Source organism: Bombina bombina, chromosome 4 (genome assembly GCF_027579735.1).
Source record: "Bombina bombina isolate aBomBom1 chromosome 4, aBomBom1.pri, whole genome shotgun sequence".
NCBI lineage: Eukaryota > Metazoa > Chordata > Amphibia > Anura > Bombinatoridae > Bombina > Bombina bombina.
In genome coordinates this window covers 161,830,040-161,847,811 of record NC_069502.1, presented here as the reverse complement: position 1 = coordinate 161,847,811, position 17,772 = coordinate 161,830,040, and the positions used below count along the sequence as shown (strand labels likewise).

The 17,772-nt window shown below is 36.3% G+C and overlaps 1 protein-coding gene across 1 annotated transcript; it reads left to right on the top strand.

Moving 5' to 3' along the window:
* The first annotated feature begins 17,040 nt into the window (after positions 1–17,040).
* On the top strand, positions 17,041–17,421 carry LOC128657046 (uncharacterized). Its single transcript, XM_053711269.1, has one exon. It carries the CDS (start codon positions 17,041–17,043, stop codon positions 17,419–17,421), a length of 381 nt encoding a protein of 126 aa, XP_053567244.1.
* The last annotated feature ends 351 nt before the right edge of the window (positions 17,422–17,772 follow it).

The window sequence follows — 17,772 nt, the reverse complement described above, 5'->3', positions numbered from 1 at the left end:
ACTTATATTATGTAATTTGCTTCATTCTCTTAGTATCCTTTGTTGAAAAGCATACCTAGGTAGGCTCAGAAGCAGCGATGCACAACTGGGTGGTAGCTACTAATTGGTGATTGCACATATATGCCTTCTTTCATTAGCTCACCATATGTATTCAGCTAGGTCTAGTAGTGCATTGCTGCTCTTTCAACTAAGGAAAGCAAGAGAATTAAGCAAATGTTATAATAAAAGTAAATTGGAAAGTTGTTTAAAATGGTATGTGCTATCTGAATCATGAAAGTACAATTTTGAGTTTCATGTCCCTTTCATTCCATTAACATATATACGGCTAGATTACAAGGGGAGTGCTAAATTATTGCACCTGCAAACGGGCAAATTTGCCCATTTGAAGGCGCATGATAATTAACCAGTCATTACAAGTGGCTGGTTATTCCTACCGCAAGCTCGCAGTAGCAATTAGTGTTCAGAAAAGTGCCCCAAATGCCCTCAAAATAGAGGGCATTATAGTTTTTAAATAAAAAAAAACCTGTAGATTTTTTTTTTAAATTAAAAACAACAGCACTAGGCAGTTTTTGGGGTCCAAAGTTGGTGGGAGTAGGGTGTTAGAAAAAAATGGCACTGAAAAGTGCCTTTATATTATGGCCTATGGGAACTGTGTGTTCCGAGTAAAAAATGGGAACAATTTAACACATTTATTATAACTTAAAAAGACATTACTTTAATAGAATTACTATTGTTTCTTAACATGTTTAATGTCAACATAAGTACTACAGTGTTTTTCTACTATAAACAAGACTGTCATGTAATCCGCTATATATTCATATTATTATTGATAAAGCAAATTTGATGATAAAAGTAAATTGGAAAGTTGTTTAAAATTGCATGCCACATATATTGTTTTTTCTTAACCGGAATTCATAAATAAGGGATTTTGAAATATCCTGTTTGTGTTTTACTAATTCAAACCTGAGGTAATCTAATTTTTATTAAATTTTTTCTTAACCGTTTTCAAGTTTTCTTTTTGCATGTTAGAGTAAACTGTGATGGCAGTATTCTTCACATTGTGATAAGGAGTGGGTCCAAATCTTTATGAATTCTGTATTTTTTCAAATTAGAATTATTTTGAATGCATTTCAGGAACTGATCTCTCACTCTATGTTTTATTTTAAGAAACATTCCTTTAACAGTGATTAAAAAATAATCAAAAACGGGGGGCGGAGCCAACAGCCGAGGCAACCAGAAGCATATCTACTAAGCTCCTGGGCCATACTCTAAAAACTTTCAATAAACGGCTTCTCTTAAAGGGCCACTAAACCCAAAATCTTTCTTTCATGATTCAGATAGAGAATATAAATTTAAACAACATTACAATTGACTTCCATTATTTATTTTGCTTCATTTTTTAAATATCCTTAGTTGAAGAAAAAGCAATGCACATGGTGAGCCAATCACACGAGGCTTCTTTGTGCAGCAACCAATCAGCAGCTAGTGAGCATATCTAGATATGCTTTTCATCAAAGAATATCAAGAGAATAAAACAAATTAGATAATATAAGTAAATTAGAAAGATGTTTAAAATTGCATTCTCTTTCTAAATCATAAAAGAAAAAATGTGGGTGGCATGTCCCTTTAAGCATTATCCTAAGCTATATATGTAGGTGAGAAACTACAGTCCACCTAGTAACTACAGAATCCCTGATTTGTGAAGAATCCTGAAGCGACAACAGTGCTTAACAATCGCCACAGAGGTGAGCTGTCGCGCCAACATGGAAGCGCTGCAAGCATGGGAGCTGAAGACTCAGCAACTTTTGGAGAATCATTATCGTAGCCTTGCGGACGATATATCATCTCTACTAAAATATATATCACAACATAAAAAGGAGACTGAGTCTACTGCCCAGCAATCAATCGCACCTAGAATTCCAGGCAATCAAGCGGGCGGCGCTACAAGCAAGATGGCGGAGAACAGAGCAGTGCTACTGCAGGCCCCTTCTACACAAGGCGCTCACCTTCAGTCTGAAGACATACTGAACCACAGGGTACAGCGTGAAAGTGCCGCTCGAGCCGAGGAGTCAGGTATCCGTAGACAGGGTTCACCACTTGCAGCTCCTGTGTCTACTGGGGTGCAACTGCCATTGCCTGAAGTAACTCACAACGCACAGCATATAGAGACTGACCGCAGAGTAATATCTAAGCCATGCCATACACATGAAGGAGACACGATCACAGCGATGTGCGCTGTGATGAGTGGGGTAAACATAGCACAATATTTGCAAACGGATTGCCCACCTCAGCCCAATCAAGTAAATTCTTGGTCCCGGCACTATATGATAGACCCGGTTATGCCATTAGGAGCGCCTAGATTCATCTGCACAAGGTTGGGCGCCATCACACATGTGCGCAGCAAGGGCCTAGCATCCACACATTGGATTATTCTGGACAAGCTTGGAATTGGTTAGTGAGTGGCAATGCGGCAGATTCTCCAAGTATACTCTGTGTCTTCACAGATTATACATGAACCGATATCATTTGGCCTAAGCTGTGAATAACATTTAACCCATTATGACAATTGAGAGATCTGAAGAATGGGACTTTGGAAAGTATTACAATTGTCTGATAGCCACATATAAACCCCTGTAGACATATAAAACCAAAGCTCAATAATAGTCAAACATGCAAATACTTTATTTAACACCCCCCTGCTTGAATACATAGGCACTTAGATATTGGATATATAGCATCCTAGGGGGTTATGCATAATGTTTTAGTATAAGAATATTTAGCTTATTGATGTACTTTCTAGATATGTTAAGGTTGATTGTTAGCCTGCTCTGACAACATAAGATCAGTGAACCATCTATCCTATTGTATACTATTTACTAGAGTTTTTGATGCAAATGTCTGCACTCTAGATTAACTTTATTGCAGATGCTATATTTTCTTTGTCTTTCTCTTCCTAACAACTGGTTTTTATGAACGGAAATGTAAAGGACCGTTCTGGGACATTGAGACCTTAATACGTTTTGTATCTCACAGTATAACATTATGTATTGTTCTATAACCTTCCACATGCTGTAGCCATCTTAGCAGAGGGATCACTTTCCAAATAGTCTATATTTGGTCACATATCAATGTATACTGCTTTAATGCTTCTCTGCTCAAATATTAAAGGTCTCTGCATGTAGGGGTAATTATAAGCTCACTTGTTTGTATGACAATATTTTACGCTATGCGGCCTATATATACCTGCGACCTCACTTGAGATTGCACGCATCACCGCAAGCACTAATGCATAGTCTCTTTATGTTCCACTAATCTAATCTTAGTCAATGCCGCTTGTAATACATAGCCACATGCAATTTTTATAGCTGCAGCGTTACTACTTTAACTCAGCATTAAGCACTTGTTTATTTGACTTAGTTAGTTAAAATACAGGCTCAGCTTATGTAGAACAATAAATATATTATACCCAGGTAGGCTCCTTAGCCTATACTATCCTTCTGATCGCACTAATGTGGAATATTTATGCAATAGGTTTATATACATGTTTTGGATCTCAGTTGTCAACGTGCTCGACAATTTAGCTAGTTTATATACAAACTCATAACTCTATTTCTCAGGTTTAATGTTTTGTAGATAAGGGGACTCCTAATCATAAATGTAACTGTCTATATTAATGTGGTTATTTATTTGTGACGTCATGCAGCTTTTACAGATGGTACCTGTGGAATGTCATTAATGCTTACCACTTATTTTGTCCCATGGTGTTTTAATATGTAATCCACATATCTGTGTATGGCCATATTAGAGTAGTGACAACTCAATTAACATAGATGTTAGTCTATCTCTACTTATTGTACTATACACTTAAGTGCTTAATACATAGCCTCACCCTAGTTTACTTTCCATTATTACAGTCAGCATATGGCATAAATTTTCACAGATACTACTCCTCTTTTTTAGTGGGATTGTTTATTTTTGTGTATACATATCTATGTGATACCCTGCAGGATTACACAGTTTATTTTCAAAGTTACCAAGTTTTGAACATTGCAAATATTGGAGATTGGTATTATGCCTACATACGAGGTGATAAACTCTTTTCCTTACTATCTACATCCCTCAGAGGAGTTAACCCCTTTTATATTCATACCAACATGCTGTGTAGATTTATATAAATTTGTTTGGAGCCCAGAGCTAACCTATCCCAAGAGCTATCTTGTGAATTGTTGCATTCTTTTACTTAGCCCGCACATGTTCCCTGCCAATAATGATATACTCCCTATGTAGAATTTACTGGTAGCACGAATCTCCGGCTCCAGCTGAGCTCCTCTCCTCCCTTTCCCGCTGGTTTACTGCCTGCGGGTCATACCCTTACTCCTTTTTCCCACATCGCTTATAGCTAGCATTTCCCCAGGTGAGGAGCTCCCCCAGAAGTTCCCTATATTCCACACTTCCTAATATCCCCGCTCCTGCAGAACTCTACTATGGTCAAAATCAGCCTACCCCCATATTCTCCTGGCCCATAGTTCATAAGTCTTACTGTGATGACAGTGCTAAGCCATCCTAAGCCCTGATAATGCTCCTCTACTAGCTAAGTTTCCTTCAACCTTATAGGTACAATCATATAATTAGAGGGGAAGCTTAATGACAGAGAACACCCTAATCTGCTCTATGATTTAATAGATATAACCTTCCCTAGATAGTTCTTGGGTCCCTCCACTTGAACATTTCTAAGCTCCTAGCTCATACTTTAAAATACTCATACTTATATAAGGCCCCGCCCCCCCCCCCCGCCTCTCCACCATCTCCCCTATATGTATAGCGGTGCTTACCCGCTGAATATCCCCCTCCCCCTATATATCTCAGCCCAAGAGTGGCTGACACATAAGCTAAATCTCCACAGCCTGATACCTCTGACTCTGATGTTCTATTAATTGTTTTCTATAGTACTGTGGAGATCATTTGTTAATAATATAACATAAAATGAAGTTATATTCCACCTCGCCTAAACTTTTGCCTATCTTCATATTAAGATTTAATTTGTGATTATATTGTTACATGTGTATTTTTCTAATAATGTCAGTTTATAGACAATGTATTATTTACTCTGATGTAACATTGGCCTCAGGCGAATTTTGTTTGTTAATCTATACTTTAACTTCAATAAAAAAAAAATATTTAAAAAAAAAAATAATCAAAAACTATAAATGATACTGCCCATATTTTAAAATAATTTCATGTGTTTGAAATCAAAGCTTTTCTATTGTTTATGTAAAAGAGAGCCATTTAAACATACTGAAAATTATTTGACATTTTTGCATAAAAACAGGTTAAAGGGACATAAAACCCACATTTTTTCTATCATGATTTGGAAAGAGCATGCAATTTTAAACAACTTTCAAATGTATTTCTAGTATCTAATTTGTCTTATTCATATCCTTTGCTGAAAAGCATATCTAGATAGGCTCAGTAGCTGCTGATTGGTGGATGCACATAGAGGCCTCATGTGATTGGCTCACCCATGTGCATTGCTATTTCTTCAACAAAGGATATCTAAAGAATAAAGCAAATTAGAAAGTAAATTGGAATGTTATTTAAAATTGTATTCTCTATCTGAATCATGAAATACATTTTTGGGGTTTAATATCCCTTTAAGTTAAAGCCTTATAGCCTGAAACTGAAACTTACAGGAAATGTGTGTTTCTTTTCTTTGTGTACAATTCATCCCTAGAAACAGGTGGTTCACTTGCAATAATCAATAAAGGAATTGATTTTCATAAGGTACACGGTAAACAATGGAAGTAAAAGTAAATTTAATTGCACTATGCTGTCTCCAGATGCTATATAATCAAAATAACACATAGACAGCTAGAAAGCTGAAATTACACTATAGAAATATGTGTGCAGGTTACAGTATACTGTACATGCAGGAACAAGAATAAAGGGCAAAATATTATTTTCATAAAATGTCTGGTATCTTGGATGGAGAAAACACCTAACTACTTGGCAATGATTTTTAAAAGAGTTCCCTATCAGTTTTCTTTTCAGATGTACATTTATATATTAAAAGCTATTAAAATGTCCACTTCAAAAATACTTTACTGTAGTGAAAAACATAGTAAATGTATTAGAAGGTTTCAATATATATTGACTTGCAAGAGAACACATAGGGCAAGATTAGAAGTTGCGCGGCAAATCAGTTGTGAAAACTCTGTGCGCGTTTGGGTTTGCGCAGTTATTACAAGTTTAGAAATAACTTTGCGCACGTGTTAAGTCACGTAATGCAAACTGCAAAATCGTGTACGTATTAACGCATTCCCCATAGAAGTCAATGAAGAAGACAAATAGAAAAAAAAATCACAAAAACCCTAATCTGTTGCACAAAGCCCATGACGTATTCTCCTCGAATAGTGTACATGAAAATGTTTTCGCAACGGAATATGTTCTATTTAATTTTAAATAAATGTTTCTTTATATATGTGATGATTTTTTGACAGATATATCTATTTATAGCGAGATACTGTATATATATATATATATATATATATATATATATATATATATATATATATATATATATATATAAATATATGTCTAGATATTTGAAGATCTATATGTGAATATCTCTGAAAATCCATCTGAGATATTGTTTAATGTGCATAACATTGTAATGTGAAATATTTTATTTATCACCATTGTTAAACATATGTCTATACATATAAATCCATGTTTCTCTATGTATGTGTATATATGTCAATGTAAAATCCCTGCGTCTGATTTTTTTTTCTAACAATTGAGATCTTGTATCTTTGAGCCCTTATAACAATTGTTATTAGACAGTGTTAAAGTGTAACTGTACTATGTAATGTATTTTTGAAGTGTTTCAGTAGACGTTTTTGTTTAGCAAAGTTGTTAACTACAGCTCTTGTAGTGCGGAAAGGATTGTTGCGCAATCGCCTTTTTTCAAGACTTGTAATTCCTGTGCAATGGAAATTGATTACAGAAAAAAACACATCGCACACGGAAAAGTCATAATGCGCTCCTTGTAATCTTGCTGATAGTCATAAAAAAGGAAAGCTTTGAAACCTTTTATCTAAGGTTCTGGATTTTTTTTACAAAATAAGTATTATGCTTTATCTTCAGCACAACCATGATTTCTTTACAATGTTTATTTGAGCTTCAAATTGATTAATTAATTTATTCATGATAAAAGATATAGCTTAAAAGTAAGATTTCACCTATTGAATTGGAAAATACCAATAGACCTTAGTCCTGATTATGGATGACTTATTGTTTTATACTTTCTGTATATATTTCCTTTGTGGGCACCAGGCAGTCTGTATCTATGATTTTTTATAATTGATCTCTTAGTATGGGTTGCTTGGCAACCTATACTCTCAAGCTTCCTGCCACACTGTGGGGGATTTCCCTGCATTGCTTTATAAAAGTATCTAAATATAAATATCTGTGGTTGAGGAAACAGCAGATGAGAAAGGATTCTGTTAACCTGCTATAACCGTGATGCAATTAACGGTAGACAAGTCTTTTCCAGAAGGAGTAGTGTTCCAATATTTGAAATGGGTGTTCTAAAATAGCATTTCCTGTTAGATGCTGAGCTGGTGAAATAAAATAAGCCATATGTCTATTTGTTTTGAATTATTTATTTGTATGTCGTCTACTTTATAAAATGTTTGGAAAAATAATTGTATCATCAAAGCAGTTGTTTTTATAATTAATATCTTTAACTGTACATAGCAAAAACACCAAGTACCTGGGTTTATTTTTAGTGGTACCTTTATTTTTATAAACATGTATGTGAAAATGGTTGATATATATTTATATATATATATATATATATATATAGCTAGGTAGTTATTAACCTCTTAAGGACATATGACAGATTTTTTCCGTCATAAAACAATTGAGCAATCTGAAAGCTGTGTCCTATAGTTAATAACTATTTAATAACTATTCTACCTAGTTAAAATAAATAAAAACTTGCCTGTAAAATAAAAATAAACTATTAGTTATATTGTAGCTAGCTTAGGGTTTATTTTATAGGTAAGTATTTAGTTTAAATAGGAATTATTTAGGTAATAATAGTAATTTTATTTAGATTTATTTAACCCCTTAATGACCGGACCATTTTTCAATTTTCTTACCCTTAATGACAATGGCTATTTTTACATTTCTGCAGTGTTTGTGTTTAGCTGTAATTTTCCTCTTTCTCATTTACTGTACCCACACATATTATATACTGTTTTTCTCGCCATTAAATGGAATTTCTAAAGATACCATTATTTTCATCATATCTTATAATTTACTATAAAAAAAAATATAAAATATGAGGAAAAAATTGAAAAAAACACACTTTTTCTAACTTTGACCCCCAAAATCTGTTACACATCTACAACCACCAAAATACACCCATTCTAAATAGTTTCTAAATTTTATCCCGAGTTTAGAAATACCCAATGTTTACATGTTCTTTGCTTTTTTTGCAAGTTATAGGGCCATAAATACAAGTAGCACTTTGCTATTTCCAAACCACTTTTTTTCAAAATTAGCGCTAGTTAAATTGGAACACTGATATCTTTCAGGAATCCCCGAATATCCCTTGACATGTATATATTTATATTTAGAAGACATCTCAAAGCATTGATCTAGGCCCATTTTGGTATATTTTATGCCACCATTTCACCGCCAAATGCGATCAAATAAAAAGAATTGTTGACTTTTTCACAAATGTTTTCACAAACTTTAGGTTTCTCGCTGAATTTATTTACAAACAACTTGTGCAATTATGGCATAAATGGTTGTAAATACTTCTCTGGGATCCCCTTTGTTCAGAAATAGCAGACCTATATGGCTTTGGCGTTTCTTTTTGGTAATTAGAAGGCCGCTAAATGCCGCTGCACACCACACGTGTATTATGCCCAGCAGTGAAGGGGTTAATTAGGGATCTTGTAGGGAGCTTTTAGGTTTAATTTTAGCTTTAGTGTAGTGCAGTAGACAACCCAAATTATTGATCTAGGCCCATTTTGGTATATTTCATGCCACCATTTCACCGCCCAATACGATCAAATAAAAAAAAAAAACTTAAATGTTTCACAATTTTAGGTTTCTCACTGAAATGATTTACTAACAGCTTGTGCAATTATGGCACAAATGGTTGTAAATGCTTCTCTGGGATCCCCTTTGTTCAGAAATAGCAGACATATATGGCTTTGGTGTTGCTTTTTGGTAATAATAAGGCCGTTAAATACTGCTGCGCACCACACTGGTAATATGCCCAGCAGTTAAGGGGTTAATTAGGTAGCTTGTAGGGTTAATTTGTAGCTTTAGTGTAGAGATCAGCCTCCCACCTGACACATCCCACCCCCTGATCCACCCCTGACCCCCCTCAAACAGCTCTCTTCCCTCCCCCACCTCACAATTGTCACCGTCATCTTAAGTACTGGCAGAAAGTCTGCCAGTACTGAAATAAAAATAATTTATTATTTTTTTTAATTTTTTTTCATACAGTCTGCAGTGATGGATCCCCCCTTACCCCACAACCTCCCTGATCCCCCCATACATCTCTCTAACCCTCCCCCTCTATCTATTTGCCGCCATCTTGGGTACTGGCAGCTGTCTGCCAGTACCCAATTTGCCCCCCCAAATATTTTTTTTAACTTTTTTTTATATGAAATATTTATTTTCTGTAGTGTAGCTGGCCCCTCTAACTAATCTACATCCCTCCCAGATCCCTTACTAAAGAAAGGAGATCCCCCTGCATCTACATCGATCCTTTATTTTTTTCAGTGGCCTGTATATTTTGCCGCAACCCCAACCCTGGCAGCAATCGGCGACAATGATATTGCGAGTGGGCAATACTCACATAAGGTACATATTGCCAAAAGCTGCTCCCACCCACCAACGAATTTGTTAACATCCATAGCCGATGCAGATGGGGCCACAGAGTGGCCCTTTCTGCATCAGTATGTAAAATGGGGGATTGTAGTGATGCCTCAATATTGAGGCATCACTATAATCCCTTGTAAGCAGCTGGAAGCGATCATGATCGCTTCCAGCACTTCAGACAACAGAGGACGTACCAGGTACGTCAACTGTCATTAAGGGAAGTTTTTTCTCTGACGTACCTGGTACGTCCTCTGTCATTAAGGGGTTAAATTATATTTAAGTTAGGGGGTGTTAGAGTTAGGGTTAGACTTAGGTTTAGGGGTTAATACATTTAGTATAGTGGCGGCGATGTTGGGGGCGGCAGATTAGGGGTTAATAAATGTAGGTAGGCTGCGGCGACATTGGGAAAAGGGAGATTAGGGGTTAATAAATATAATGTAGGTGGCGGAGATGTTGGGGGCAGCAGATTAGGGGTTATTACATATAATGTAGGTGGCGGCGGTGTCCGGAGTGGCAGATTAGGGGTTAATAAGTATAATGTAGGTGGCGGCGATGTCCTGAGCGGCAGATTAGGGGTTAATAAGTATAATGTAGGTGGCGGCAATGTTAGGGGAGGCAGATTAGGGATTAATAATATTTAACTAGTGTTTGTGAGGCAGGAGGGCGGCGGTTTAGGGGTTAACATGTTTATTATAGTGGCAGCAATGTCCGGAGCCTCAGATTAGGGGTTAAAATTTTTATTTTAGTGTTTGGGATGCGGGAGAGCCTCGGTTTAGGGGTTAATAGGTAGTTTATGGGTGTAAGTAGCACTTTAGTTATGAGTTTTATGCTACAGCGTTGTACCATAAAACTCTTAACTACTGACTTTAGAATGCGTTAGGGATCTTGGAGGTAGAGGGTGTACCACTCAGTTTTTGGCCTTCCAGGATAGACTCTTAATACCGACGCTATGGAAGTCCAATAAAAAAAAGACTTTACGAAGTTTACGTAAGTCGTTTTGCGGTAATGCCAAAGAAGTGTGCGGTGCCCCTAAACCTGCAAGACTCGTAATAGCAGCGGTAGGGAAAAAGCAGCGTTAGGACCTGTTAACGCTGCTTTTTAAGCCTAACGCAAAACTCGTAATCTAGCCGATTGCCTTTATTTTTAAATAATTTATTCAAATGGATAGTAAACTCAATGCTCTTATACCATGCATGTAAATGAATAAAAATGAAACATGTTAAAATATATATGTTGTTTGAGTAAAGAATGGTTACAATAAAGCTATTTAACCTTGCCTTGAAACTCACAGGATATGCATTTTTGTACACATTTCCTCCCTAGGGTTGGGTTGCTCACTTGCTATAATCAATCATTTATTTGCTTTTCATATAATACAATGGACACAGTGAAAGAAAAATAATTTTAATTCTACTATATATTCCCTAGATTATGCATATAATCAAAATAACACATATACAGCTAAAAAGCTGAAATATGAAGATCTATGTGTGGATTGAACTATTTTTACAGGAACTAGCTATATATTTTTTTTTGTATATTTTAATTTTAGTTATAAAACAAATAAATGTTACATTAAATTACTTAAAATATAACATGCAGATAAATTACTCTCAGGTAGATTATGAGTTTTGTGTCATTTCAGCGTAAAAACCAGAACACAGCCATTACGAGTTTTGTCGGTATAGCTGTACCGCAAGCATTTTAGCCTGTAACGCAACGTCAGTCCAGCATTTAAAAAAATGAAGTTTTTGTGTGGGATTTCCATAGTGCTGCCATTACAAGTTTTGCGGTGAGGCTAAAATGCTTGCATTCCAGCCTATACCGAAAAGATCCGTTCCGCAATCTGAGACCAGTAGTTATGAGTTTTGTGCCACAAAACTTTTACACAAAACTCATAACTAAACTGTTACAAAGTACACTAACACCTATAAACTGCCTATTAACCCCTAAACCGAGGCCCTCCCGCATCGCAAACACTATATTAAACCTATTAACCCCTAATCTGCCACTCCTGACATTGCCGCCACTAATAATATTTATTAACCCCTATTCCCCTAACACTAACCCCCAACAATCCACTTACAGTTTCTGAAGTCCGGACATCCAGGCGGCGATAAGTCTTCATCCAGGCGGCGATGTCTTCATCCATCCAGGTGGCGTCTTCTATCTTCATCCAGGCGGCATCTTCTATGTTCATACCGGCGGCGCGGAGCGGGTCCATCCTGAAGACATCCAGCACGGAGCATCCTCTTCATACGGTCGCCATCGTACAGTGAATCTTCAATGCAAGGGAGCCTTTTCAAAATGGCGTCCCTTGCATTTCTATTGGCTGATTTGACTTTTGAAATTCAAATCAGCCAATAGGATAATAGCTACTGAAATCCTATTGGCTGTTTAAATCAGCCAATTGGATGAGAGCTACTGAAATTCTATTGGCGGATTTGAATAGCAGCACTAAGGAGGGTGAAATAACACAACTTTTTGTTGCGTTCGTTTCGCACCCTCTATAGCGCAAAACTTGTAATATATGTGATTTTAAACAACTTTCTAATTTACTTTTATCAAATGAAGACGACTCAAGGTAGGGAGATCTTCAGGGGGGTAGTGTTAGGTTTATTTAAGGGGGGTTTGGGTTAGGGTAGGGGTATGTGGGTGGTGGGTTGTAATGTTAGGGGGTGGTATTGTGTTTTTTTTTACAGGCAAAAGAGCATGCCCCACAAAAAGCCCTTTTAAGGGCTGGTAAAAGAGCTGGTTACTTTTTAATTTAGAAAAGGGTAGGGACCTTTATTATTTTGGGGGGCTTTTTTATTTTATTAGGGGGCTTAGAGTAGGTGTAATTAGCCTAATATTCTTGTAATCTTTTTTTATTTTTTGTAATTTAGTGTTTGTTTGTTTTTGTAATTTAGTTTAGTTTATTTAATTGTATTTAATTGTAGGTACTTGTAGTTAATTTATTTAATTAATTTATTGATAGTGTAGTGTTAGGTTTAATTGTAACTTAGGTTAGTATTTATTTTACAGTTAATTTTTTAATTATTTTAACTAGGTAGCTATTAAACAGTTAATAACTATGTAATAGCTATTGTAACTAGTTAAAATAAATACAAACTTGCCTGTAAAATAAAAATAAACTCTAAAATAGCTTCAATATAATTATTCGTTATATTGTAGCTATATTAGGGTTTATTTTACAGGTAAGTATTTAGCTTTAAATAGGAATACTTTAGTTAATAATATTTAATTTATTTTGTTAGATTACAATTATATTTAACTTAGGGGGGTGTTAGGGTTAGGGTTAGACTTAGGTTTAAGGGTTAATACATTTATTATAGTAGCGGCGAGGTCCGGTCGGCAGATTAGGGGTTAATAAGTGTAGGTAAGGTAGCGGCGACATTGGGGGGGGGGGCAGATTAGGGGTTAATAAATATAATGTAGGTGTCGGAGATGTTAGGGACAGCAGATTAAGGGTTCATAGGGATAGTGTAGGTGGCGGCGGTGTTTGCTGTCGGCATATTAGGGGTTAAAAATATTTATTATAGTGGCAGCGATGTGGGGGGACCTCGGTTTAGGGGTACATAGGTAGTTTATGGGTGTTAGTGTACTTTAGAGCACAGTAGTTAAGAGCTTTATAAACCGGCGTTAGCCCATAAAGCTCTTAACTACTGACTTTTTTTTGCGGCTTGAGTCTTGTCAGTAGAGGGTCTACTGCTCACTTCAGCCAAGACTCTAAATACCGGCATTAGGAAGATCCCATTGAAAAGATAGGATACGCAATTGGCGTAAGGGGATCTGCGGTATGGAAAAGTCGCGGCTTGAAAGTGAGCGTTAGACCCTTACCTACACGACTCTAAATACCAGTGGGCGGCCAAAACCAGCGTTAGGACCCCTTAACGCTGCTTTTGACGGCTACCACAGAACTCTAAATCTAGGCGACTCTCTTTTTACCGAAAGGGTAGTGTGTAACATATCTCAGCCTAATGTCACTATCCCTTTAAGACTTCCTTCTCTGACTGCTGCATTTGGGCAGTATTCACATTCAGCTTGCTTGCCTGCCTGATTAATCATTCATGCACCTGATTACCTCAGCCTCTTTTTAAGCCTTCTCAGGTCTAATGTGCTTGGCATTAACATTGAAGTTGTGATCCTGAACAACAGAGGTCTGTGACTGTTTCCTGCATGAAATTACCAACTATTTCAACCTACAGCATTTTGTATTACCAATGCTTAAAATCATCAAATCGCAAGTATCCAAATAATTCCATTTCTGTTTCCTGGACACTGCTACTTAACAAACTCTGAACTTTATTATAAATCAAGCATACGTTTGGTTATCATCTGTCAGCATTTGGCTATTCAATATGCCTTTAAGACAAGTACTCCTCCCCTAACATAACCCTATTTAAACACCACCTTTCCCAAGATTCATTGCTTGATTATTAAAGAGAAATAGAGGACAGCTAAATTGTCTCTCTATTAACTTATGTATGTTAAGCCAATTTCTATCCTTATCTAAAGCTACATTTATTGATGTTCAACTACAAGTCCCTAATATCTTTGGGATCATTTGAGAATTACTATTTAACTTTACTCCTTGCAAATTAGGAGTGTACTTTTCTGTGTCTTAAAGACAGCTGTGAGTTTCTACCGCTCATACTGAATCAGCCTGGACTCGGACGCTCAGGCTGCTGGTGACGTCATCTCCGCTTCTGCTGTAACACCGCGCTGCACGCCAGAGTCAGCACTTGCTGTTCGCATCAGACGCTGCTCTCCTGCTTCCGCATTAGATGCTGGGGTTTCCTTCTGACAAGTAAGACAAGCTACCTCTCATAACCTGAAAACCAAATCAGTTTAAGGTATGTGCACCAACGATTAACTTGATAAGCATGCTAGGAAATCTTATGTTAGTAATGCATTACTGAAGAACCATAAGAGGGATTATTAACCACATAGCGTTTATTTGATTCATCTGTCTCTGGATTACAAAATGCAAACTAACTTCTTATCAAATCCATTATCATATTCTGTTGTTGATTGATCCTATTCAACTTCACTTCATATTCATTTGTCTAAGTTTATAAGCTGGTAATCACTGAACCACCAATTATGATTTCTCATTCAGAATTTTTAAAACATATCTATGATGTTTACAGTCCTAAACCTATTTCTGATTTCTCAACATTTGAATAGAGTCTGTCACATCTACAGAGTCATGTAGGTTGTGTCATTTCACACAAATCTTCTAGTAACATTGTATTCATACAGGTCCCTAATACCTAAGCTATGGTATTATTGGAGATTATGAATACAAACATTCACCATTTAATTAAATATTAAATTTTCAATTTTTATTATAAAGACATTCAGACCTGTTTTCTCACAGAATAATCAAGCCATTAAAAAGAAATAATATTAATTCTAGACACATATTTCCAGGTACAATATGGATCCTATAGAAATGGCCAATCAAATCTCCTCTCTAAGTCAAAAGGTGGAAATTTTGGCTCAAGGTTTAACCGAACTAAAAAATGAGAACAGAACATTAAAACAAATATTGAATGAATTTGTGACCCAAAAAGCTAATGAGACACCAGAACCACAGGTTAATCCTCCAACCCCATTCGCTGGTGATCGCACGAAATTTCGTGAATATAAGAATGCTTGTACTCTTTTATTCACTCTGAAACCATGAACCTATCGAACTGAAAAGATTAAAGTTTTTACAGCCATCTCCTATCTCACAGGAGAGCCCAGAGCATGGGCAGATAGATTTCTTGAAACAGAGGATCCAATTCTAAATTCTCTTGAAAACTTTTTTCAAACAATGGCCATACTCTATGATGATATAAATAAACAGCAAACCGCTGAACATAGATTAAGATCCCTTAAACAGGGAAAAAGACCAGTGGAAGATTACATAGCGGACTTCCAGCTGTGGGTCACGGATTCAGAGTGGAACTCAATAAGCCTAAAAAATCAGTTCCGCCTAGGTTTATCTGAGCATTTAAAAGATGAACTGTCAAGAGTGGATTTCCCTGAAAGCTTGGATGCATTAATCAAACTATGCATAGCAATGGACAGAAGGTATCGTGAAAGGAAGACTGAAAAACATACTTATGAAACAACGCCCAAAAGATCTTATCATTCATATCAAGAAAAAACCTATACAGTTCCTACACCAATGGAAATAGGTACAATTTGTGGGCCTCTAAGTATGGAAGAAAAACAAAGGAGAAGATCAGCTAATCTCTGCCTTTATTGCGCAAATAAAGATCACGACATTGCCTCATGTCCAATCCTTTCTTGTCAAAAGAAGGGTAAGTTGTCGCTTAATTGCGCATTTGAAAAATTTAAACAACTATTACATTTGTCATTAACATTATCTTTACAGTGGGACAATCTTCAACTTCAGAACGAAGCCATTATTGATTCCGGAGCTCTGTTAACATTGGACACATAGGTCCTGCATTACCACATGAATATCATGATTTCAATGATGTTTTTAATTTAAAAAACGCTGAATCACTCCCTCCACATAGGCATTTTGATTGTCCGATTGACACAAAACCAGGGGTAGAGATACCATCAGGAAAAATATTTCCTCTCTCATAAAAAGAATTACAACATCTTAGGGAATATTTAGATGAAACCCTCAGAAAGGGTTTCATTTCCCCATCTTCTTCACCAGTAGCCTCTGCTATTTTTTTTGTTACAAATAAAGATGGCACACTCAGACCAATAATAGATTACCGAGCCCTCAACGCTGTCACCATAAAAAATAGATACCCATTACCACTCATCCCGGAGATAATTGAACGCCTTAGTGGTGCAACCATATTTACCAAGTTAGACCTTAAAGGTGCATACAATTTAATACGTATGAGATCTGGAGATGAGTGGAAGACAGCTTTCAAAACTAGATATGGGTTATTCCAATATAATGTTATGCCTTTTGGTCTGACGAACGCCCCCGCCACATTCTAGTTCTTTATAAATGAAATCTTCAAAGAACTCATGGATGTGTGCGTAATTGTCTATTTAGACGATATTCTCATTTATTCTAAAACTCTAGAGGACCATAGAAAACATGTAAGATGGGTACTCTCTACTCTTCGTGATCATCAGTTATACGCCAAAATGGAAAAGTGTCAATTCCACAAAGACACCATTAAATTTTTGGGATACATTATCTCACCCAATGGCATTCAAATGGATCAAGAAAAGATAACAGCCATAATCAATTGGCAAACACCTACTACATTGAAATCTCTACAAAGATTTCTAGGTTTCTCAAACTTTTACAGGAAATTCATTAATCATTATTCCACTATAGTTCAACCTTTAACTCGTCTTACTGGAAAACAAAAATTTGTTTGGGATTCCAAAGCTGAGCAAGCCTTTCACAATTTAAAGGAGAAATTTTCAACAGCTACAATCTTGAGAATACCTGATCCAGATTTGCCATACACCCTGGAGGTGGATGCCTCAAATGTTGGAATTTGTGCTATACTTTTATAACCTGGAAAACAAGATAACCAACTTCATCCTATCTCCTACTATTCTCGAAGATTAACTCCTGCCGAGACTAATTATTCGATAGGCGATAAAGAATTACTAGCAATGAAATCAGCAATGGAACATTGGCGACATCTATTGGAGGGAACTACAAACCCTTTCCAGGTTTTCACAGATAATAAAAATCTTCAATATTTGAAGAAAAATAAAACTCTGTCCTCAAGACAGGTACAGTGGGCTTTATTCTTAGATAGGTTTAATTTCATACTTACTCATATTCCAGGAACAAAAAATACAAAAGCTGACGCTTTATCCCGGTCTTTTGAAAATACAGAAGACTTTGAAAATCTTACA